The sequence below is a fragment of the Spodoptera frugiperda genome, chromosome 21, assembly GCF_023101765.2.
Source record: "Spodoptera frugiperda isolate SF20-4 chromosome 21, AGI-APGP_CSIRO_Sfru_2.0, whole genome shotgun sequence".
In the NCBI taxonomy this organism is placed as follows: domain Eukaryota; kingdom Metazoa; phylum Arthropoda; class Insecta; order Lepidoptera; family Noctuidae; genus Spodoptera; species Spodoptera frugiperda.
The window spans coordinates 1,044,278-1,063,745 of NC_064232.1; the positions used below are offsets into that span (position 1 = coordinate 1,044,278).

The 19,468-nt window shown below is 42.2% G+C and overlaps 1 protein-coding gene and 1 long non-coding RNA gene across 2 annotated transcripts in view; one reads left to right on the forward strand and one right to left on the reverse strand.

Annotated features, from left to right (window-relative positions):
• LOC126912042 (uncharacterized) overlaps positions 1-19,468 on the reverse strand; it is a 186,540-nt gene that overhangs the window by 160,909 nt on the left and 6,163 nt on the right. The gene's annotated exons all lie outside the window — the stretch shown is intronic.
• LOC118280458 (fatty acyl-CoA reductase wat-like) lies at positions 11,379-18,984 on the forward strand. The gene is made up of 10 exons (XM_050702219.1): positions 11,379-11,550; positions 12,054-12,144; positions 12,972-13,094; positions 13,750-13,874; positions 14,565-14,723; positions 15,514-15,623; positions 16,124-16,191; positions 16,787-16,976; positions 17,500-17,680; positions 18,589-18,984. Exons 1-10 carry the CDS (start codon positions 11,381-11,383, stop codon positions 18,950-18,952), a joined length of 1,581 nt encoding a protein of 526 aa, XP_050558176.1. The 5' UTR covers positions 11,379-11,380; the 3' UTR covers positions 18,953-18,984.

The window sequence follows — 19,468 nt, forward strand, 5'->3', positions numbered from 1 at the left end:
AAATTCTTATCGAATTTTCTTTTGCGTCACTTATTTGGTCCATAGAAAAAAAAACATATTATACTACACAACACGTACAAACTATTAGAATAACTTCCTTGCTTTATTACCTACCCAAAAACGTTAAATAATTTATAAAATTCCCAAAAGCAAATTAATAACTTGATGATAAGTAAAGTGTAAAGAGAAAAGGGCAATTACAAAAACATCTTTATTAGCAAAATTTTGTTCAAAGTGACCTCCCCTACTACGAATACATGCCCGAACACGTTTCCTTACCTCTTTGACTGAATATATGCATGTTATTTCTGCAGTCTTTTCAATTATGTTTCCGAGAAAGATTTCGATACACGGCCAATTTTGTCTACATAATAAACAAGACACGTCATCTAAAAATCAGCCGGCGTTAGGTTCCGGATACCGTGCATGCCATGGAATTGGACCCATACCTACCAGGGTTTTTTTTTGACGGGGGGGAACCTTTAGAAGGCGCCTAGCTTTTCAGGGAGAAAGACGAGAAGTCTGGGATTTTTACCTCACTAAAACCACCTCGGTGGCCATCCTCAACACCTGTAAGGGGCACCGGGTCTTCTAATAGACCTGCCCTGGAGCAGAGGGGGGAATACCTGGGAACCAAAATATCCGACCATTGCAGCAGTGGAGTGTTGCTGGCTGATGATGATATATGGCAGGCAGGCGACATTCCTGCCGGACGCCTCATGACCCCGGTAGCATGCACTTTTTAATGAAAGTTACGGAGCGAATCGTATTTGTTTTTTAATGGTTCCGTATACATAACTTTATATTGACTGTTATTAAAAACTGGTCACAAGTGCGATTGCCGACAAGGGATCTCGGGTTCGATTTTCGGGCAAAGTATTACCTACTGGGCTTTTTTCGGTTTTTCGAAAATTTCTCAGTAGGTAGTAGCATGGAGTCTGGAATTGTGCCCAATATATGGCAATAGGCATTTGACATGTCTGTATGTATGTATGTTTGCCCGCAATTATCTCGTAATTGACTGAACCGGTTTGGTTGCAGTTTTCAGAAGAAATTAATACACTTTGGAGCAGGTTTTAGTATATTAACCATGAAGCAAGTACAAAGAGGAGATGCAGTACTAATGCGATGTGTTTCGTTTGAGGTTACCGGAGGCTCAATTACTTTTTCAATCTCCCTAATTCCTGATTCCTCAACAACCCTTAAATTCCTAACCCCCAAAAGGCCGGCAACACACTTGTAACGCCTCTGGTGTTTCAAGTGTCCATAGGTGGCGAAAATAAACAGGCTTACCTGCTCATTTACCGGCTTATACCATAAAAAACACCTCCTTTTTTAGGAAGTCGGTTACGTATACCTAAAGGCTTTGACTCATCTCGTACGGACCCCTAAATTGAGTAAAAAGTAGCACAATGTGTCAAGGTGGCATCCATTTTGTGTCGACTCTTCATTGCAATCAGTAAACAGACGGACAGACAAGCTGCAGTATAACTTATCTTATGTAGGTAGTGAATTTATTACTTTTCTTAATATTTTTGTTTTTTTTTGTTAACTTTCGAATTCTCTCTTATGTGAAGTGATATAGCTATAGGTGAGTCGTTTGTTTATTGTATTTAAGAAGAATAAGGGTTTATGTTTGGTTAAGTAGATTATTATGAATATTCTCAATGTTTGGTGTAAAAAAGTTATAAGATCATTCTTTATTATATTTACTAGCGACCCGCCCCAGCTTCAAATGGGTGCAATGGTGATATATTATGCATGTATTATACATATAAACCATCCTCTTGAATCACTCTATCTATTAAAAAAACCGCATCAAAATCCGTTGCGTAGTTTTAAAGATTTAAGCATACAAAGGGACATAGGGACAGAGAAAGCGACTTTGTTTTATACTATGTAGTGATTATATTTATATTATAATTATTTACTTCCGCGCTGTTTCACTCACTCTGCTCGGTCCCTATTGATCGCAGCGTAATGTTTTTTAGCCTATAACCTTCCCCAATAAATGGACTATTCAACACAAAAAGAATTATTCAAATCGGAGTAGTAGTTACGGAGATTCACGTTCAAACAAACAAACAAAATCTTCAGCCTTTTCAGAAGCGTTACAAGTGCGTTGCCGGCCTTTTGATGGTTAGGAATTTAAGGGTTGTTGGGGAATCGGGGATGGGCATGATTGGGAAGGGGGTAGTTGGGTCTCCGGTAACCTCACTCACACAATGAAACACAACACAAGCGTTGTTTCACGTCGGTTTTCTGCTCGGCCGTGGTATCACACCGGTCGAGCCGGCCCAGCAGTGCCGAAGCATGGCTCTCCCACACTTATTACTATTAAGTGACTAATTATTATTTAATGCGGTCAAGTTCTTTATTCCATTGGAATGACATAAAGCTAAGGTCATGGTGGGTGACTAAAGGTCCAGAAATGGGTACCTACCTATATTCGTCACTAATTAGTATACAATCTGCCGGTGATACGGCACACCTTAATTTTACGTAAAAAATAAAAGATTGCCCGATGTGTCAGGCTAGGTGAATCGTGATTTTTTTTGACGGAGGAAAATCGTCCAATGACTACTCCAGTCTTTGGCGAGGCGAGAGGGAATGTCAGACTCTTCTGACTAAAACAATCACGTTCCTGCTTCGAGTCGGAGCACGGTAACGCATTGGGTCTCGGGTTCTGTTCTCGGGTCGGGCAAAGTACTATTGGGCATTTTTCGACTTTTCGAAATGTTCTCAGTAGTAGCACGGAGTCTGGAATTGTGCCCAGTATACGGCAATAGGTTCACCCTCTGTTATCTTGGATGTCGTAACATGCACCTATGCCTAGGGAATCCAATCCGGACTATCCGTAATCCGAAAAATCCGAATATCCGTACATTTTTACTCGAGTTGTCAATCCGGATTCGAAAATCAAATCCGCGGATTTTCTGAATAATAAGAAATCGTAATTCGCAATGACATTATCACGCGTATGTTCGGCTCGCGTCCTCCAGAGGTAGTGTTGGTTATTCCGCTTAATATAATTCGGCTAATAAATCGATTAAAAACAGTTAATAGTCATTAATAGCCAACTATGGAAGATACTGTTAATGTTATTTTAGTGATTGGAAACTTCCCTTCATGGTTTTCAGGCTTAGTAATGTCAGATTAGACTTAATTTTCATCATCTTTCTTTTTTTTTTTTTTTTTTTTTTGAGGGGGAAAATCATCCAATGACTTCTCCCGCCCTAGGTGAGGCGAGAGGGAGTGTCTTCTTCTGCTTTGAGCCGGAGCCCCGGTAACCTTTTACGTTGTCCGCAGCTCCGGGTCGGGCATCAGCCCTGCTGGGCCCCATCTGTGGTGGTCTGGCTCTTTGAGGCGCGCGCGGGTCTGGTTCTGGTCGGGCGGCGAGCTGCCCTTGCTCGCCGTCCGCAGACCCGCACTTACGGTGGCCGGAGATCGTCACGCGATCCCCGACGCCCGGAGTGTCTACTGCGGCGGCTAGGACGTGAGGAGGATCGTTCTCTCACGCGCTCCGTCTCCTCCTTAGCTAGCATGACTGCTTTGCAAAAGGAGGAGACGGTGTCCCATTCCAAATCGCTCCGCATCATGGCCTGAACCAGAGCTGGACGCGAGAGGTCACCGTCGCCGATCACATCCCTAAGGACACGGCGGTGCTCAGCCCATGCAGGGCACACCGCTACTGTATGCTCCACCGTGTCCTCTGGGTGGTCCTCGCAATGCCGACACCCGGGCGTTTCCTCCCGCCGAATCCGAAACAGGTACCTACCGAAACTTCCGTGTCCGGTAAGCACCTGCGTCAGGCGGTAGGTGAGGACGCCATGACGCCTCTCTAGCCACTCCTCAAAGAGGGGACTTACCGCTGCTATAACAGCGAGCCCAATCATCTTTCTTTATCTAACTATACTATAATATTATAAAGCTGAATGAAGAGTTTGTTTGTTTGTTTGAACGCGCTAATCTCCAGAACTACTGGTCCGATTTGAATAATTATTTTTGTGTTGAATAGTGCATTTATTGAGGAAGGCTATAGACTATAAAACATCACGCTATGACCAATAGGAGCCAAGCAGAGCGGGTGAAACCGCGCGGAAGTAGCTAGTAGTAAATAAATGTGCACTTTAAAACTAATCTGTAGGTCTACCTACTCTAATTCAAAGAAAACGAAGTTTTGTCCAAAACTTCGCAGATTTCGTACTACAATTTTATTCTATTTATTGCGAACTTTCGGGAACCAAAATAAACGAATGAAATGAAGATAAATAAATAGGTTTTGATATGAAATTAAAAATAAAACGTTATTTCAAGTAATTCTATTAGTAAATCAAGAAAACCTACGGCCGAAGATTAAACGAAATTTCGGATTCGAGAACCGGAGTAGGCCCCCCTGGTCTATTTAAAAATTTTCAATCAGCTATTTACATAAATTTTTGGAAATTAAATTTTTTATGCTTAGTTATTTTATTAATTCCTAATCAGTCATTTAGTTTTTTATTTGTTGCTCAAAAATAATTTTCTGCCTAATTACTGCTAGAAACACTGGATTCTTCAAAATCTCCTAAGTTTGGTACATCGATTGGATCGGACGCTAACGGATTTATTTCTGGTGTATTAAGAAGTACAGGTTCATTACAGTCACAGGATATTTCATCGATTTCTGATGTTGGATATAAAAAACTTCATATTATTAAACTAACATAAGTAGATTTGTTTATTTTCATGAAAAATCCGTAAAATCCGGATAATCCGGATTGGACCAAAAATCCGTTCTTAAAAATCCGGATTTTCAAAACACGGCGGATTTGCATTCTCTACCTATGCCAACCCCTTCGGGGATAAAAGGCGTTGCACCTTCATTTTAGTCGGGTATATGACACCCGCGGGAAGAATAGCGGTGGTATCACGTGTAATCTACTCTTCACTCAATTTAACACCCACTTTTCACCAATTACGTTACATATCTTAATTTAATTCTAAATATGATGACCACACAAACCCGAACGTGCGAATCAATCGTAAACAAAACTCACACACACACAAATATCACTCTTATACTTAAATAAATAAAGTTCTAAATCCAATAACAGTGAAATTTTTCTAAGGACGAGTTTGCACGTGATTTTTAACCTTAGGAGTTTTGGCTGAATATACAGTTTTCATATACACGGTGTAACAAAAAGGGGGTAAAAATATCAAGTGCACTGTTTCTAGATAACACAACAAACGATACGGGAAAGGCTTTGTAAACTCATGTTTTCATGGTACCAAGTTATGAATATTTCCAATACATTCACCGTGGGAGAGCCATGCTTCGGCACGAATGGGCCGGCTCGACCGGAGTAATACCACGGCCTCACAGAAAACCGGTGTGAAACAACGTTCACGTTGTGTTTCACCGTGTGAGTGAGTGAGGGTACCGGAGGCCCATCCTCCCCCTACATAATGGCGCAGTTCAACTCAATTCGATTACCCCAGGAGAGTACCAACTACATTGGAGAATCCCTCTCTGGACGTCCATACTCAGAGCTTAACCACCCTGAGCGTGGACGTCTAAAACTGCGCGCATTACAGCTCGAGGCAAGAGCAAAACAACTTCGGCACCCCCTGCCACGCTGAATGTGGACTTCTGCAACATCAGGGGAATTCATTCCAACCTTAACGCTGTCCACCACCACCTTGAGACAGCAAAGCCCGCCTTGCTCTTTTTAACTGAGACGCAGATATCGTCTCCGTTGGACACATCGTACCTCACCTACCCTGGGTATGGACTGGAGCATTCCTTCTTGCCTAGGGCCGGGGTATGCGTGTACATTAGAGACGATATCAGCTTTCGTCGCCTCAGAAATCTTGAAGGTAGGGACCTCTCCATCTTATGGCTGCGTGTAGATAACGACGACCACCCCCGTGTCTATGCGTGCCTATACAGGTCCCATAGTGGTGATAGCGAGACTGACCGACTCATGGAACACATCCAGACGGCTGTAGACTGTACAAGGGCAGATACCCTCTGCAGAAGTCGTTTTACTTGACGATTTTAACGCCCACCACGCCGACTGGCTTGGTTCTAGTAGAACTGACCACGCGGGGAGATCTGTCCACGACCTAGCCCTTGCTTCTGGCCTGACACAGCTGGTTACCGCGCCTACGCGCATCCCAGATGTGGAAGACCAGAGGCCTTCACTGTTGGACCTTCTACTGACCTCTCACCCGGACGGCTACAGTGTGTCCGTTGTTGCTCCCCTAGGCTCATCGGACCATTGTCTCGTCCGGAGCTCTGTATCTTGGACGCGCTCGCCGCGTCTAGAAGATGCACGTCTTCGCCGCGTATGGCACTATAGGTCGGCAGACTGGGATGGGATGCGGTCCTTTTTTGCATCCTATCCTTGGAGACAGGTTTGCTTCTTGCAGGATGATCCCAACGCCGCTGCCGATTCTGTCGCCGATGTGGTGCTACAGGGGATGGAGCTGTTCGTCCCGTCCTCTCTGGTCCCTGTCGGTGGCAGGTATCGGCCCTGGTTTGATTCGTCTTCCAGAAAGGCCTCACGCAGGAAGCGTGAAGCCTATCGAGCCTGGGCCGATGCGGTGATGGCACGGGATGTAAATACCAGCACTTTTAAAAAGGAGTATAACTTTGCTTCCAAGTCCTTCAAAAGAGTTATTGCAGGGGCTAAGTCTCAGTACATCGGTAGAATTGGCGAGAAGCTTGAACGCCTTCCTTCGGGAACTCGTGCGTTCTGGTCGCTCGCCAAAGCTATTGAAGGCAATTTCTGCAGGCCGTCATTTCCACCTCTGCACATGGGGGAGGATTCGTTGGCTCATGGCGCAAGGGATAAAGCCCAACTTTTGGGTAAAATCTTTGCGGCCAACTCGACACTGGATGACGGGGGCGTGGGCCGCCTGCCGTGCCGTGGTGTGGGTGGTATATGCCAGATATCCGATTCCACCAGCGTTCGGTGCGTTTGGCGCTCCTGTCCCTTGATGTCCAAAAGTCGAGTGGACCCGACGGGATTCCACCCCTTGTGTTAAAAATGTGCGCTCCGGAGTTGGCACCAGTTCTAACACGTCTTTTTCGGCTCTCTTACTTTTTAGGCGTAGTACCGAAATCCTGGAAGACGGCCTTGGTCCACCCGATCCCTAAAAAAGGCGATCGAACAAATCCGTCCAACTACAGACCGATAGCCATAACTTCCTCTTCTCGAAAATAATGGAATCCATTATTAACTGCCCGCTCTTGCGGTACCTAGAGGATCACTAGCTACTCAATGACCGACAATACGGTTTTCGTAAAGGTCGGTCGGCTGGGGATCTTCTGGTTTACCTGACACACCGTTGGGCACAGGCGATCGAGTCTAAGGGGGAAGCGTTGGCAGTGAGCTTGGACGTGGCGAAAGCCTTCGACCGGGTTTGGCATAAAGCGCTTCTTTCGAAGCTTCCTTCCTATGGGCTTCCCGAGAAATTGTGCGAATGGGTCTCCTGCTTCCTTACAGACAGAAGCATTAAGGTCGTTGTCGACGGGGAATGCTCCGACTCTCTGTCTGTGAACGCAGGTGTCCCTCAAGGCTGCGTGCTATCACCCACCCTGTTCCTCATCCATATCAATGATATGTTGCAAGTCAGCGGCATTCATTGTTATGCGGATGACAGTACAGGTGATGCCTATTATACCGGCCGCGCTAACATTTCTCGGGAAAACGTCATCGAGAACCGAAACAGACTTCGAGACTTCTTTGCAGAGAATCTCAAATTGGGGTGAACTTAATCTGGTCCAGTTTAACCCTCCTAAGACACAGGTCTGCGTGTTTACCGCTAAGAAACTACCGTTGGTCATCTCACCTCAGTTTCAAAGTACCCCTCTGACTGCCTCAGCCGGTATTGGAATACTTGGCATCAACATTTCGAGCGACGTCCAGTTCCGTGGTCATCTGGAGGATAAGGCTAAATTAGCCTCGAAAAAGCTTGGTGTGCTCAACAGATCGAGGCAGTATTTCACTCCAGCCCATCGCCTGCTTCTATATAAGGCGCAAGTTCGGCCCCATATGGAATACTGCTCTCATCTTTGGGCGGGGGCACCCCAGTACCAGCTTCATCCTCTGGACCGCGTTCAGCGGCGTGCGGTTCGGATTGTTGAGTGTCAGGAAGTTTCAAACCGACTTGACACTTTGGCAATGCGTAGAGATGTAGCTTCGTTGTGCATTTTCTATCGCTTATACCACGGGGAGTGCTCTGAGGAATTGATTAGTCTTATTCCTGCCGCTTCTTTTCGCCATCGACCCACACGACAGCATTTCCATCCCCACCATATAGATGGTTGGCAGGCCACAACTGTGCGCTTCTCGCGCAACTTTCTGCCTCGCACAGCAAAACTGTGGAATGAGCTGTCGTCGGCGGTATTTCCGAACCGATACGACCTTCAAACCTTCAAGAAAAGAGCATACTCCTTTTTAAAAAACAAAGGCCGGCAACGCACCTGTGACTCCTCTGGTGTTGCGGGTGTCCATGGGCGGCGCTGATCGCTTGCCATCGGGTGACTCGTTTGCTCGTTTGCCTCCTATTCCATAAAAAAAAAAAAACATAAAATTCCAGAAATCGAACATCAAAATTAGGTAGATACTAGGCGATCAGATTTACAGAAGAAATGTTTCGTAATTAGCGAGTAACCCCTGTAGTGTTGTGACACGTTTGTAATTTGTATGATTTAAAATCAAGAACCATGCGACACTAAGTATTTGGTACCATTTTTTTTTTAAACGTATTTTAAGCTGAAACTTTGTGTAGAGATTCTATTCAACCTGTATTCTTCAGTGCTTCTTGATGTATATGGGTATTTTGTTACACGCTGTATATGTTATATATAAACATAGTATGTATGTATGTATGTGCAATCTTGCATTTTGTAAGAACATCAATACGTCACTTGTAACGGATAAGTTTTGAATGGAGTGCTATGGTAATGAGGTGTGTGAAAGAGATGGAGATATGTGTAAATAAGTAAAATTGGTAATGCTTTGTTTTAATGATTATAAGGTTGGGTTTTAAGTAGCTTGTAAAACGTGCCCAGTTTATGGCAATAGGCTCACCCCCTATTACATGGGACTTATAACACAAATGGTGAAATTGGGTGTACATTGTGCAGCGGCATTACGTGCCGTAATGTACACCTCTGTCTACCCCTAAAAGGCGTGATGTTGCTACATTTAAGTGAAGCCGCGAGTAAAAATATACATAAAAAAAGCTATCTTACAATACAAAAGTCAAATCTTTAAGAAGTAATTTCCCAAATTGACATTATAGATTATCATTATTTACACCTCTCTTTCGCACATTGAAATTAGCACTCCATTCACTTTTCAATCTGTGTGTCATCTGTACCCTTCCATCAATACTACAGTACTAATATAAAAATGTGAAAGTATGTGTGTCTGTTTATTTATCCGTCTTTTACAGCAAAATGAAGAGACGAATTGTTATTTTTAACCGACTTTAAAAAGGAGAAGAATGTATGTATGTATGTTTGTGTGCGCAATCTTGCTTTTGACTGAACCGATTTTGTTGCGATTATCAGCATAGTATTTTTCAGACTTTTTTAAGGGGGGATAATCATCCAATGGCTTCTCCCGCCTTGGGCGAGGCGAGAGGGAGTGTCAGACTCTTACTGAGTAAAAACCACCCCGTTCCTACTTCTGCTCTTCGAGCCAGAGCCCCGGTAAACCCGCTAGGTAGTCCGCAGCTCTGGATCAGACATCAGCCCTACTGGGCCCCATCTGTGGTGGTCTGATGGCCCTTAAAGGCACCGCACTGTGTCTGGTTCTGGTCGAGCGGCGAGCTACACTTGCTCGCCATCCACAGACCCGTACATACAAAAGGCCTAACCATTTTGACTGCACGATTGGTGCGGTGGCTGGGCAACTGGCTGCCGTGCAACGTGTAGCGGGTTCGATTCCCGCACGGAGCAACTCTTTGTGTGATCCACAAATTGTTGTTTCGGGTCTGGGTGTCATGTGCATCTGAACTTGTATGTTTGTAAAACGCACCCACGACACAGGAGAAAATCCTAATGTGGGGCAACGTTTTTAATCAAAAAAAAGTGAAGCCGCGGGCAGAAGCTAGTCTTACTTGCTACACGTAAGTACATGTTTTTCTCAATACCCGCATTTGTTATATCTCAGTTATACACATATCTTACTTCTACGTGGTTTATATTGTATGTGGGTAAAATAATATTAAAATATTGAGAGAAAAGTATACGTGTCTAATTTATACTTATTATTTCATAATTATTGACTTTCAAAAGTAATTGATTTGACTTTGACTGTTGTGTGTTTTTATTAGTGTTGTGTGTGTTCGATTTTTGTGACAGTAAGTATATTTTTTTTTTGTGAAGGTAAATCATTAAATGATTTCTCCCGTCTTCAGTGAAATGAGAGGGAGTGTCAGACTCTTACTGACTAAACACCACCCCGTTCCTACTCCTGCTTTGGGTTGGGGTCGTGATAATTTATTGCCTTTTCCTCGTGTCTGTGATAGTCTGATTGGCTATACTATGTAATATTTTAGTTAGGTGTGGTAGGCTTAATTTCCGGATATGATTTTGAACTTGTTTATATTTTATTGGGTCGACGTTTGTCCACTGTCTCGCCTTTCGCCTTGTGATTAATAATAAGGTATTAAGTATTAATCAAATTAATTACGATTTATTTGTATTATAGTTTATCAAGTTTTTAAATTCACGTTTTCAGTAACAACATAAATAAGTTGGATAGAATTGTGAAAAATACCTCATTCAAATCTTAGGTATTTAGATTTATAAAAATATCAATGTTATTGATAATTTCAATGTTAAAATTGTTATTGATATTTTTTAACATTGAAATTGGTTAACATTACTGTTTAAAGTGAGACCCAAGTACTATAAGTGACCTCTGTGTAACACCTTGGAAAATAATAGGTATACCTTATGTTACGTCTTGCATGTATTCTCTGTGTGAGAAGAGGCCTTTGGTCAACAGTAGCTTCTTATAGGCTGTTGATGTGAGAGTGTGATGTAATTGCATTTACAAATATACTGGTAACGCACTTGTAACTCCTCTAGTGTTGCGGATATTCATGGGCGGCGCCGATTGCTTACCATCAGAAGACACTGACATCTTTATTTGATTTGTCTGGACTTTAAAAGAGACTATGACCTCTGAGTTTGTTTCGGCATTTCTTCTCAGAGTATTCCGATAGGAAATGCCGGCCTCATCTAGTTATTTAAGAGATTGACGTGTAAAAGAGTTACATTGTAACCTATTTGCAAAATAAAATAAATAAAAGATCCGATCTCTGATCTGCTACTAAATTCTACTGATTTCTGTCTTCAGGACCTTAAACCATGGATCCAGCTTTAGCAGTGGAAATGGAGGCTCTGTCTCGACAGAAAGCCATGTTTGAGGCAACAGAACGAGGAGACTCCACAGTCCAGCAGTTTTATAAAGACAGCACCGTGTTCCTGACTGGAGCCTCAGGGTTCCTGGGCAAGCAGCTCGTGGAGAAACTCTTCAGGTAAGCATCCTTGTTGACTGGACATCTACACTACATGAGCTGCTGTTTACATGTGAACATTAGCTCATGACGATACCTAAGTACGAGTGTCGCCTGGACAGTCAACCTCGCTACATCCTTGTTGACTGGACATCTACACTACATGAGCTGCTGTTTACATGTGAACATTAGCTCATGACGATACCTAAGTACGTGTGTCGCCTGGACAGTCAACCTCGCTACATCCTTGTTGACTGGACATCTACACTACATGAGCTGCTGTTTACATGTGAACATTAGCTCATGACGATACCTAAGTACGTGTGTCGCCTGGACAGTCAACCTCGCTACATCCTTGTTGACTGGACATCTACACTACATGAGCTGCTGTTTACATGTGAACATTAGCTCGTGACGATACCTAAGTACGTGTGTCGCCTGGACAGTCAACCTCGCTACATCCTTGTTGACTGGACATCTACACTACATGAGCTGCTGTTTACTGAAATATGATATAATTTCAGGGCCTGTAATATTCGAAAGATCTTCATTCTACTTCGACCGAAGAAAAATATGACGATTCAAGAAAGACTTGAGGAAATGTTACAAGATCCAGTAAGTAGACCATTTTAAATGATTTTATAGTTAATTAAAGCAAAGATGTATAGATTGTGTGAGGAATGATATGTAAGAGAAAGGAGTTTGTGATGTGATGACGTCTGATAGGGGAGGATGGAAGGAGACATGTTGTGACGACCACTAGTAACTTGGGAAAAGAAATGTTATTTTAATTCTTTGTAATATCGAGCAGTCAGATCATGTGATGGTAAGCAATCGCCGCCGCCCATGGACATTCGAAACACCAGAGATGTTACAAATTCGTTGCTGTCATATCGGAGGTTAGGAATTTAAGAGTTAAAGGGGAATCAAAGATTGGGAAGGGTGGGTAATTGAGTCTCCGGTAACCTCACTCACACAACGCAAGCGTTGTTTCACATCGATTTTCTGTGAGGCCGTGGTATCACTCCGGTCGAGCTGGCCCATTGGTGCCGAAGCATGGCTCTCCCACACTTGGCTAGCAAGCCATGCTAGAGGTTCATATTCATGAGCAGCATTCCGCGATACACGATGCGGCGACAGTCGCGTTGCTAACATAATAATTAATTTAGTATGTCTCACGAAACTTATAATATTATAAATATAGAAAACTAGCTACTTCCGCGCGGTTTCACCCGCTCTGCTCGGCTCGTATTGGTTTCAGCGTGATATTTTATAGCCTTCCTCGATAAATGCACTATCCAATACAAAAGGATTTATTTAAATCGGACCAGTAGTTCCAAAGATTAGCGCGTTCTAACAAACAAACTCTTCAGCTTTATAATTATATTACTATAGATTAGTATGTTAATTGTTGAATTAAAAATACTTCTGTTTAATCCTAGGTCTTCAGTCTGGTAAAAAAGAAGAAACCTAACTTCGCAGAAAACATAGTGCCGGTGAAAGGTGACGTGGCTGAGATTAAGCTGGGCTTAAGTGATGAGGACTGGACTATGATCACTAATGAGGTAATACGGATGATGACTGGGTCAAAAATAAATTATTACAACTTTTCAATACAATAAAATATTCAAAAATAATCACACTCTCATTCATAAATTTGATGAACTGCTTAATTTTCGATTTTCTCTAGTTAAATTTCTAGTAATCTGGTCTGCTATTTGAGGTCAAAAACTTATGACGCCATAATAGAGTATTTCATACAAAGTTCATAGAAAATATAGTTTTTGACGTTTCGAAAAAAGTATTGAATTTGACTAATAGGAAACATGACTATTTGCCCAAAATATATGACTTGTAAATATGAACCAACGAAACAATGTAACCAAGTATTGTATTGTGAACCTGATTGAAAAAGAGTAACCTATGGAGTTTCTTGCTCGTTCTTCTCCATAGGAATCTACACTTTGGAACGAGCAAATAGAGCAACTAGAGGACTGACCGACAGACTTTCTTTTGTTTTTAATTTCTTTCTTTCAAAACTGCCTTCCTGGTCTAATTGAAATAAATGATTTTGACTTTGATTTTAACGATTGATCAGCTGGTACCCAAGAAGTCCCGGGTTCGATTCCTACAACTGCAACTTCGATTCCGAGAAAATACTAGAGTGGGGGAAATAGTATTGATGCTGATGATGATGAATGATTCTCCTTAAATCCTCAGGTAGACATCATATTCCATGTGGCAGCTACCACCAGGTTTGACGAGGCTCTCCGAATCTCTACCATGATCAACATCAGAGGCACCAGGGAGGCTGTTCTGTTGGGGAAAGACTGTCAGAAACTCAAGTATGTATACTCTAATAGTGACAGAGTAAAATAAATTTGTCACCACCTCCACTCTTCCCGTGGGTGTCGTATACCCGACCCATGGCAGCAATAGGCAGCAGCGCTCTCTGATAAACCTGAACCTTTTAAACTGTCTTTTATATAATTTTTTCAATCTCCTACTAGATGTTGGACATCATCAACAATACCACATATTTCAAAATTTGGGGAATCATTATTACTCATTAAATAGGGAATTTTTTTTAGATGGATAATATCCTGAACTTAGTCTATTTGTAATGACTATAGAGTTTCTTTATTTTTTGTATGGAATAAGCCGGTAAACGAGCAGACGGATCACTTGATGGTAAGCGATTGCCGCCCAAGGACACCCGAAACACTAGAAGCGTTACAATTGCTTTGCCGGTCGGGGGTTAAGAATTTAAGGGTTGTTGGGGAATCGGGTATTAGGAAGGCAGGATTTGGGCCTCCGGTAACCTCACTCACACAACGAAACACAAGGCAAGCGATGTGCGAAGCGACTTAAAATGAATGAAGATTTGGAAGGCGGTTATTTGGGTCTCCGGTAACCTCACTCACACAACGCAAGCGTTATTTCACGTCGGTTTTTTGTGAGGCCGTCCTGGTTTGATGTCAAAAGCGCCTATTTAAAGACTAATGTAATAAAAATCTTTGTCTTCTATATTCCAGGTCATTCGTCTACGTATCCACCACATACTCCACGGCTACCCAGGCCAATGTGGACAAGGAGGTGATGGAGAGGTTCTACCCTTGCCCCCTGCCACCAGAGCTGATGGTGGACATGGCTGAGAACATCGATGATGAGAGGATGGATGCTATTGAGGCCAAGTATGACTTATTATGATTTTTAAGTCTTTGAAAAGTTGTAGTAGTACGGAGTCTGGAATTGTGAACCAGCATATAAATTATGGCAATAAGACTCACCCCCTATTTAGACAGACGTTATTAAATATATGCTGAAATGTTATTTGAAATAAATAATTTTGACTTTGACTTTGACTTTTATATAGTCGTTTATTACTCTGAAAAGCAGTACAACGCATTGCCAGTCTGGCAATTGTGTCCAGTATATATTATGGCAATAGGCTCACCTCCTATTACATGAGACTTATAACACAAATGGTGAAAAGTAGGTGTACATTGTATAGCGGCATAACGTTTTACTTATTATTCTGTGATTACGTGTCGTAATGAGCACCTCTGCCTCTACTAGCCCCTTCGGGGATAAGAAGGTGTAACCATTCGATACGATTATTCTCCGAAAATTTTGATCAAGAATCCCAACACATGTAATTCATTTTATCGAGTTTCCGAAGAAGTGGTTCGGCACTGGTGCACATGCGCTACATGTTCACGGATAAAATGAATAAACATGGCAAATATGCCGTCATAAGTTCAAATAATAGTGTTAGTGACGGTGTCAGTTTAAAAATTATTACATGTAAGCTGTCTGGCAACGGGAGAATACATTTACAAGCGCCACTCTTCCCGCGGGTGTCATATACCCAACTAAGATATCAAATTTGGCAGACACCGAGCAGCAGCACTCTCTGATAAACCTAAACCTTTTAAACTGCGTTACTAATTGATAGTGATGTTGAATTTGTTTTTTTTTCAGCCTGATCAAAGGATATCCCAACACCTACACGTTCACAAAATCCATAGCTGAAGAAGTGGTGAGGAGCAGAGCTGGTGACATGCCTACTTGTATCATCAGACCAGCAGTGGGTAAGTGGAAAACCAAAGCGAAATTACATAGAAGGACCCCTAAAATCTTTCAAATTCCTATATTTTTTATCGTATAAGCCGGCAAACAAGAAGATCGCCTGATGGTAAGCCATCAGCGCTGCCCATGGAGACCCGAAACACCAGAGGCGCTACAAGTGTGTTGCCGGCCTTTTGGAGGTTAGGAATTTAAGGGTTTTTGGGGAATCAGGGAATTGGTAACAGGGGTAATTGGGCTTCTGGTAACCTTACTCACACAACGAAACACAATGAAAGCGTTCACGTCGGTTTTCTGTGAGGCCGCGGTATCAATCCGGTCGAGCCGGCCCATTCGTGCCGAAGCATGGCTCTCCCATACTTGATCGTAACCCCCAAAAGACTGGCAACGCACTTGTAACTCCCCTACTATTGCTTACCATTTCTCCGTCTGCTCGTTTGCCGACTATCTCATAAAAAAGAACAAAAGAAGATCTTGATACAATTTATGTTTTGTGTCATTCCAGTCATATCTTCATACCGTGAACCAGTACCAGGATGGGCAGATGCCAGCTGTGCTTTCGGAGCTAGTGGGGTAAGTACATGTCCAGTCAACAAGGATGTAGCGAGGTTGACTGTCCAGGCGACACACGTACTTAGGTATCGTCATGAGCTAATGTTCACATGTAAACAGCAGCTCATGTAGTGTAGATGTCCAGTCAACAAGGATGTAGCGAGGTTGACTGTCCAGGCGACACACGTACTTAGGTATCGTCATGAGCTAATGTTCACATGTAAACAGCAGCTCATGTAGTGTAGATGTCCAGTCAACAAGGATGTAGCGAGGTTGACTGTCCAGGCGACACACGTACTTAGGTATCGTCATGAGCTAATGTTCACATGTAAACAGCAGCTCATGTAGTGTAGATGTCCAGTCAACAAGGATGTAGCGAGGTTGACTGTCCAGGCGACACACGTACTTAGGTATCGTCATGAGCTAATGTTCACATGTAAACAGCAGCTCATGTAGTGTAGATGTCCAGTCAACAAGTATGTAGCGAGGTTGACTGTCCAGGCGACACACGTACTTAGGTATCGTCATGAGCTAATGTTCACATGTAAACAGCAGCTCATGTAGTGTAGGTGTCCAGTCAAGAAGCTTGATTCTAATATCCTTTTTCTTGTTTCAGCTGATCCTAGGTCCTGCAACTGGTCTGATCCATGCGATATATGCATCAAATGATGTGAAGTTTAGTTTGGTGCCAGTAGACTATGTCAATAATGCTATACTAGTGGCTGGGTGGTACACAGCTACTAACAGACCAAATGATGTCCAGATATATTCAGTTTCTAGTGCCAGGAATTTGTTTCATTCAACAAGTTGTATATGTTTGTATCTTTGAGTATGAAAGGAAACGACGTTTTTAGTATCACTGCCGATGACAAGAATTACATTTTTTGAAGAGTCGTAGTTAAACCACAGACAATTGGTCACACAATGAATAACAGATGTCGCTACATACATGTTTATTTGATGTCACCAGCTAAAAAATATCACATTCTACAAAAGAGATATAATTAGAGAAAAGTGCTTAGTCTACTGCATAACGACTGTACGGTTAATTAGTGCTTGGCAACAGAGCACCGCGCAACTGTAACGGGTTCGATTCCTGTCATTGTGTTCCACACTGATCAAAATAAAAAAAATGTCATTGATCCATGTTTGTTTAATCGTCTTTCTTGGTAAAGTCGGAATGTATTTCAGATTTTTTGTTAAACAGGAATTTTTTTTTATTCAAAAATGATGTGTTTAAAATGATAACTAGTTGAGATCTGAAACTAATTTTTAAAGTGTTAAAAAAAACAGGCTGTCTTTTGCATTTTGTACTTAATGTATTTTCAGAACCGATTTCCTCAAAGATCCGCGACATTGGCAAGGTCCTGCCGACCCCGCTAGCTGTGTGGTACACCTTCATAGTAAACACATCCAACAAGCCCCTGTTCTTCCTACTAACGTGGCTGTTGCATTACATTCCCGGCTACATACTGGATGCTTGCTGCATACTGCTTGGAAAACCGACAATGTAAGTTGATATTTTTTGTATGGCATTTTTTTGAGGGTGAAAAATCATCCAATTACTTCTCCTGCCTTGGGCGAGGCGGGAATCTAGATAACACAGAAACTCAACAAACTTAGTATTTTAAGGGGGATAATTTTCCATGACTTCTCCCGTCTTGGATCAAGCGAGAGGGAGTGTCAGACTCTTGCTGACTAAAAACCAATCCGTTTTGAACTCCTGCTTTTCGAGCCGGAGCCCCGATAATGTGTAGGTAGACCGCACTTTATGTTTGTAAACGGCACACGACAGAGATCACCTGATGGCAAGCAATCAGCGCCACTCGTAGACACGTGGACTTCTGACTACGGCCAAACCGACTGACTACATTCAGACCGACTACTACACTTGACCAACTGACTACAGCTTTTACGACATTGACGACAGCCAGATCGACTGACGACATGTAAGTTGACTTTTTTTGTATCAGATTTTTTTTGTGGGAGAAAATCATCTAATCACTCCCTCTCCTTCTGACTAAAAACCACTCCGTTCCTACCCGGTAAACGAACAGACGGATCATCTGATGGTAAGCAATCAGCGTTTAGCCAGGGCCGACTACAGTCAGACCGACTGACTACAATCAGACCAACTGACTACAGCCAGACCAACTGACTACAGCTTGACCCACTGACTACAATCAGACCGACTGACTACAGCCAGACCTACTGACTACAGCCAGACCTACAGACTACAGTCAGACCGACTGACTACAACTTGACCAACTGACTAAATTAGATGGACTGACTACAGCCAGACATATTCGCACAACCTACAGACTTAGACACTTAGACTGCGCAAATATGTCTTTAAGTTAATTTAGTATGTCTCACGATAGTTATTATAAAAATTGATTATATTTTCTCAATTTCCAGGTTCATAAAACTATACAACCGAGTTAACAGATCGTCTCTCGCTCTATCCTACTTTACGACACACACATGGGTCTTTAACGACACAAACTCTGACAAACTATTCAACAGTCTGTCAAAAACTGACAGACTAATATTCAATTTTGATACCACAGACATTAATATACCAGAATTTGTTACGCTATGGTGTGTTGGGCTTCGAAAATACTTGATGAAGGATGGTATTAAAAATACGGAATACGCGAAAAGAAAGCAGGTACTGTTGAAATATTTGCATTATGTAGTGTCGTGTTTATATGTGTATGTTTTGTTTAAAGTTGCGTGTTTTGTTTGCTATTTAATTCTGTGTTTGTTTGGAATTGTTTGATATTTGAGTTTTTTTGTTTGTAATTAATTAATTAAAATATGATTTATTAATTTTTGGTATTTTTTATGTGTGTTGTTTTATTTCTCATCTTTATAACTTCTGCCTGTGGTTTTCATGGGGCAAAAAGTGTCCTATTACCCACGTCAGCTAATGCCCGACTGTATACCAAATTTCATCAAAATCCGTTTAGTAGTTTCAACGTGTTAGACGGACAAACATCCAAGAAAAACAAACTTTTACATTGATAATAGTAGATAGTGTGATTATCACGTCAAATTCCTTGAAGGTACAGAGTTTGGTCTGTAGAAGTATAGATTGTGGAGGTTTATTTATAAATGCTCAACGTCAAAATATTTTATTATATACGTCAGATGTGAACCAACCTTAAGGCTGCTTCTTCACCAGAGATGTGCTATGTAGCTATAATACGAATATGTAATAGCTCAGCTGTGAAAATGTGACAGTTTCTACTGATACTATGCTATGTAACTGTGCGAGGACGATGCGCAGCTCGAG

What these genes read in the sequence shown, in the direction of transcription:
- LOC118280458 (XM_050702219.1), top strand. Translation starts at nt 11,381, where the DNA reads ATGGATCCAGCTTTAGCAGTGGAAATGGAGGCTCTGTCTCGACAGAAA. An exon ending in AGGAAATGTTACAAGATCCA is followed by an intron (nt 12,145 to 12,971) that starts GTAAGTAGACCA and finishes GTTTAATCCTAG; the next exon opens with GTCTTCAGTCTGGTAAAAAA. An exon ending in GGACTATGATCACTAATGAG is followed by an intron (nt 13,095 to 13,749) that starts GTAATACGGATG and finishes TTAAATCCTCAG; the next exon opens with GTAGACATCATATTCCATGT.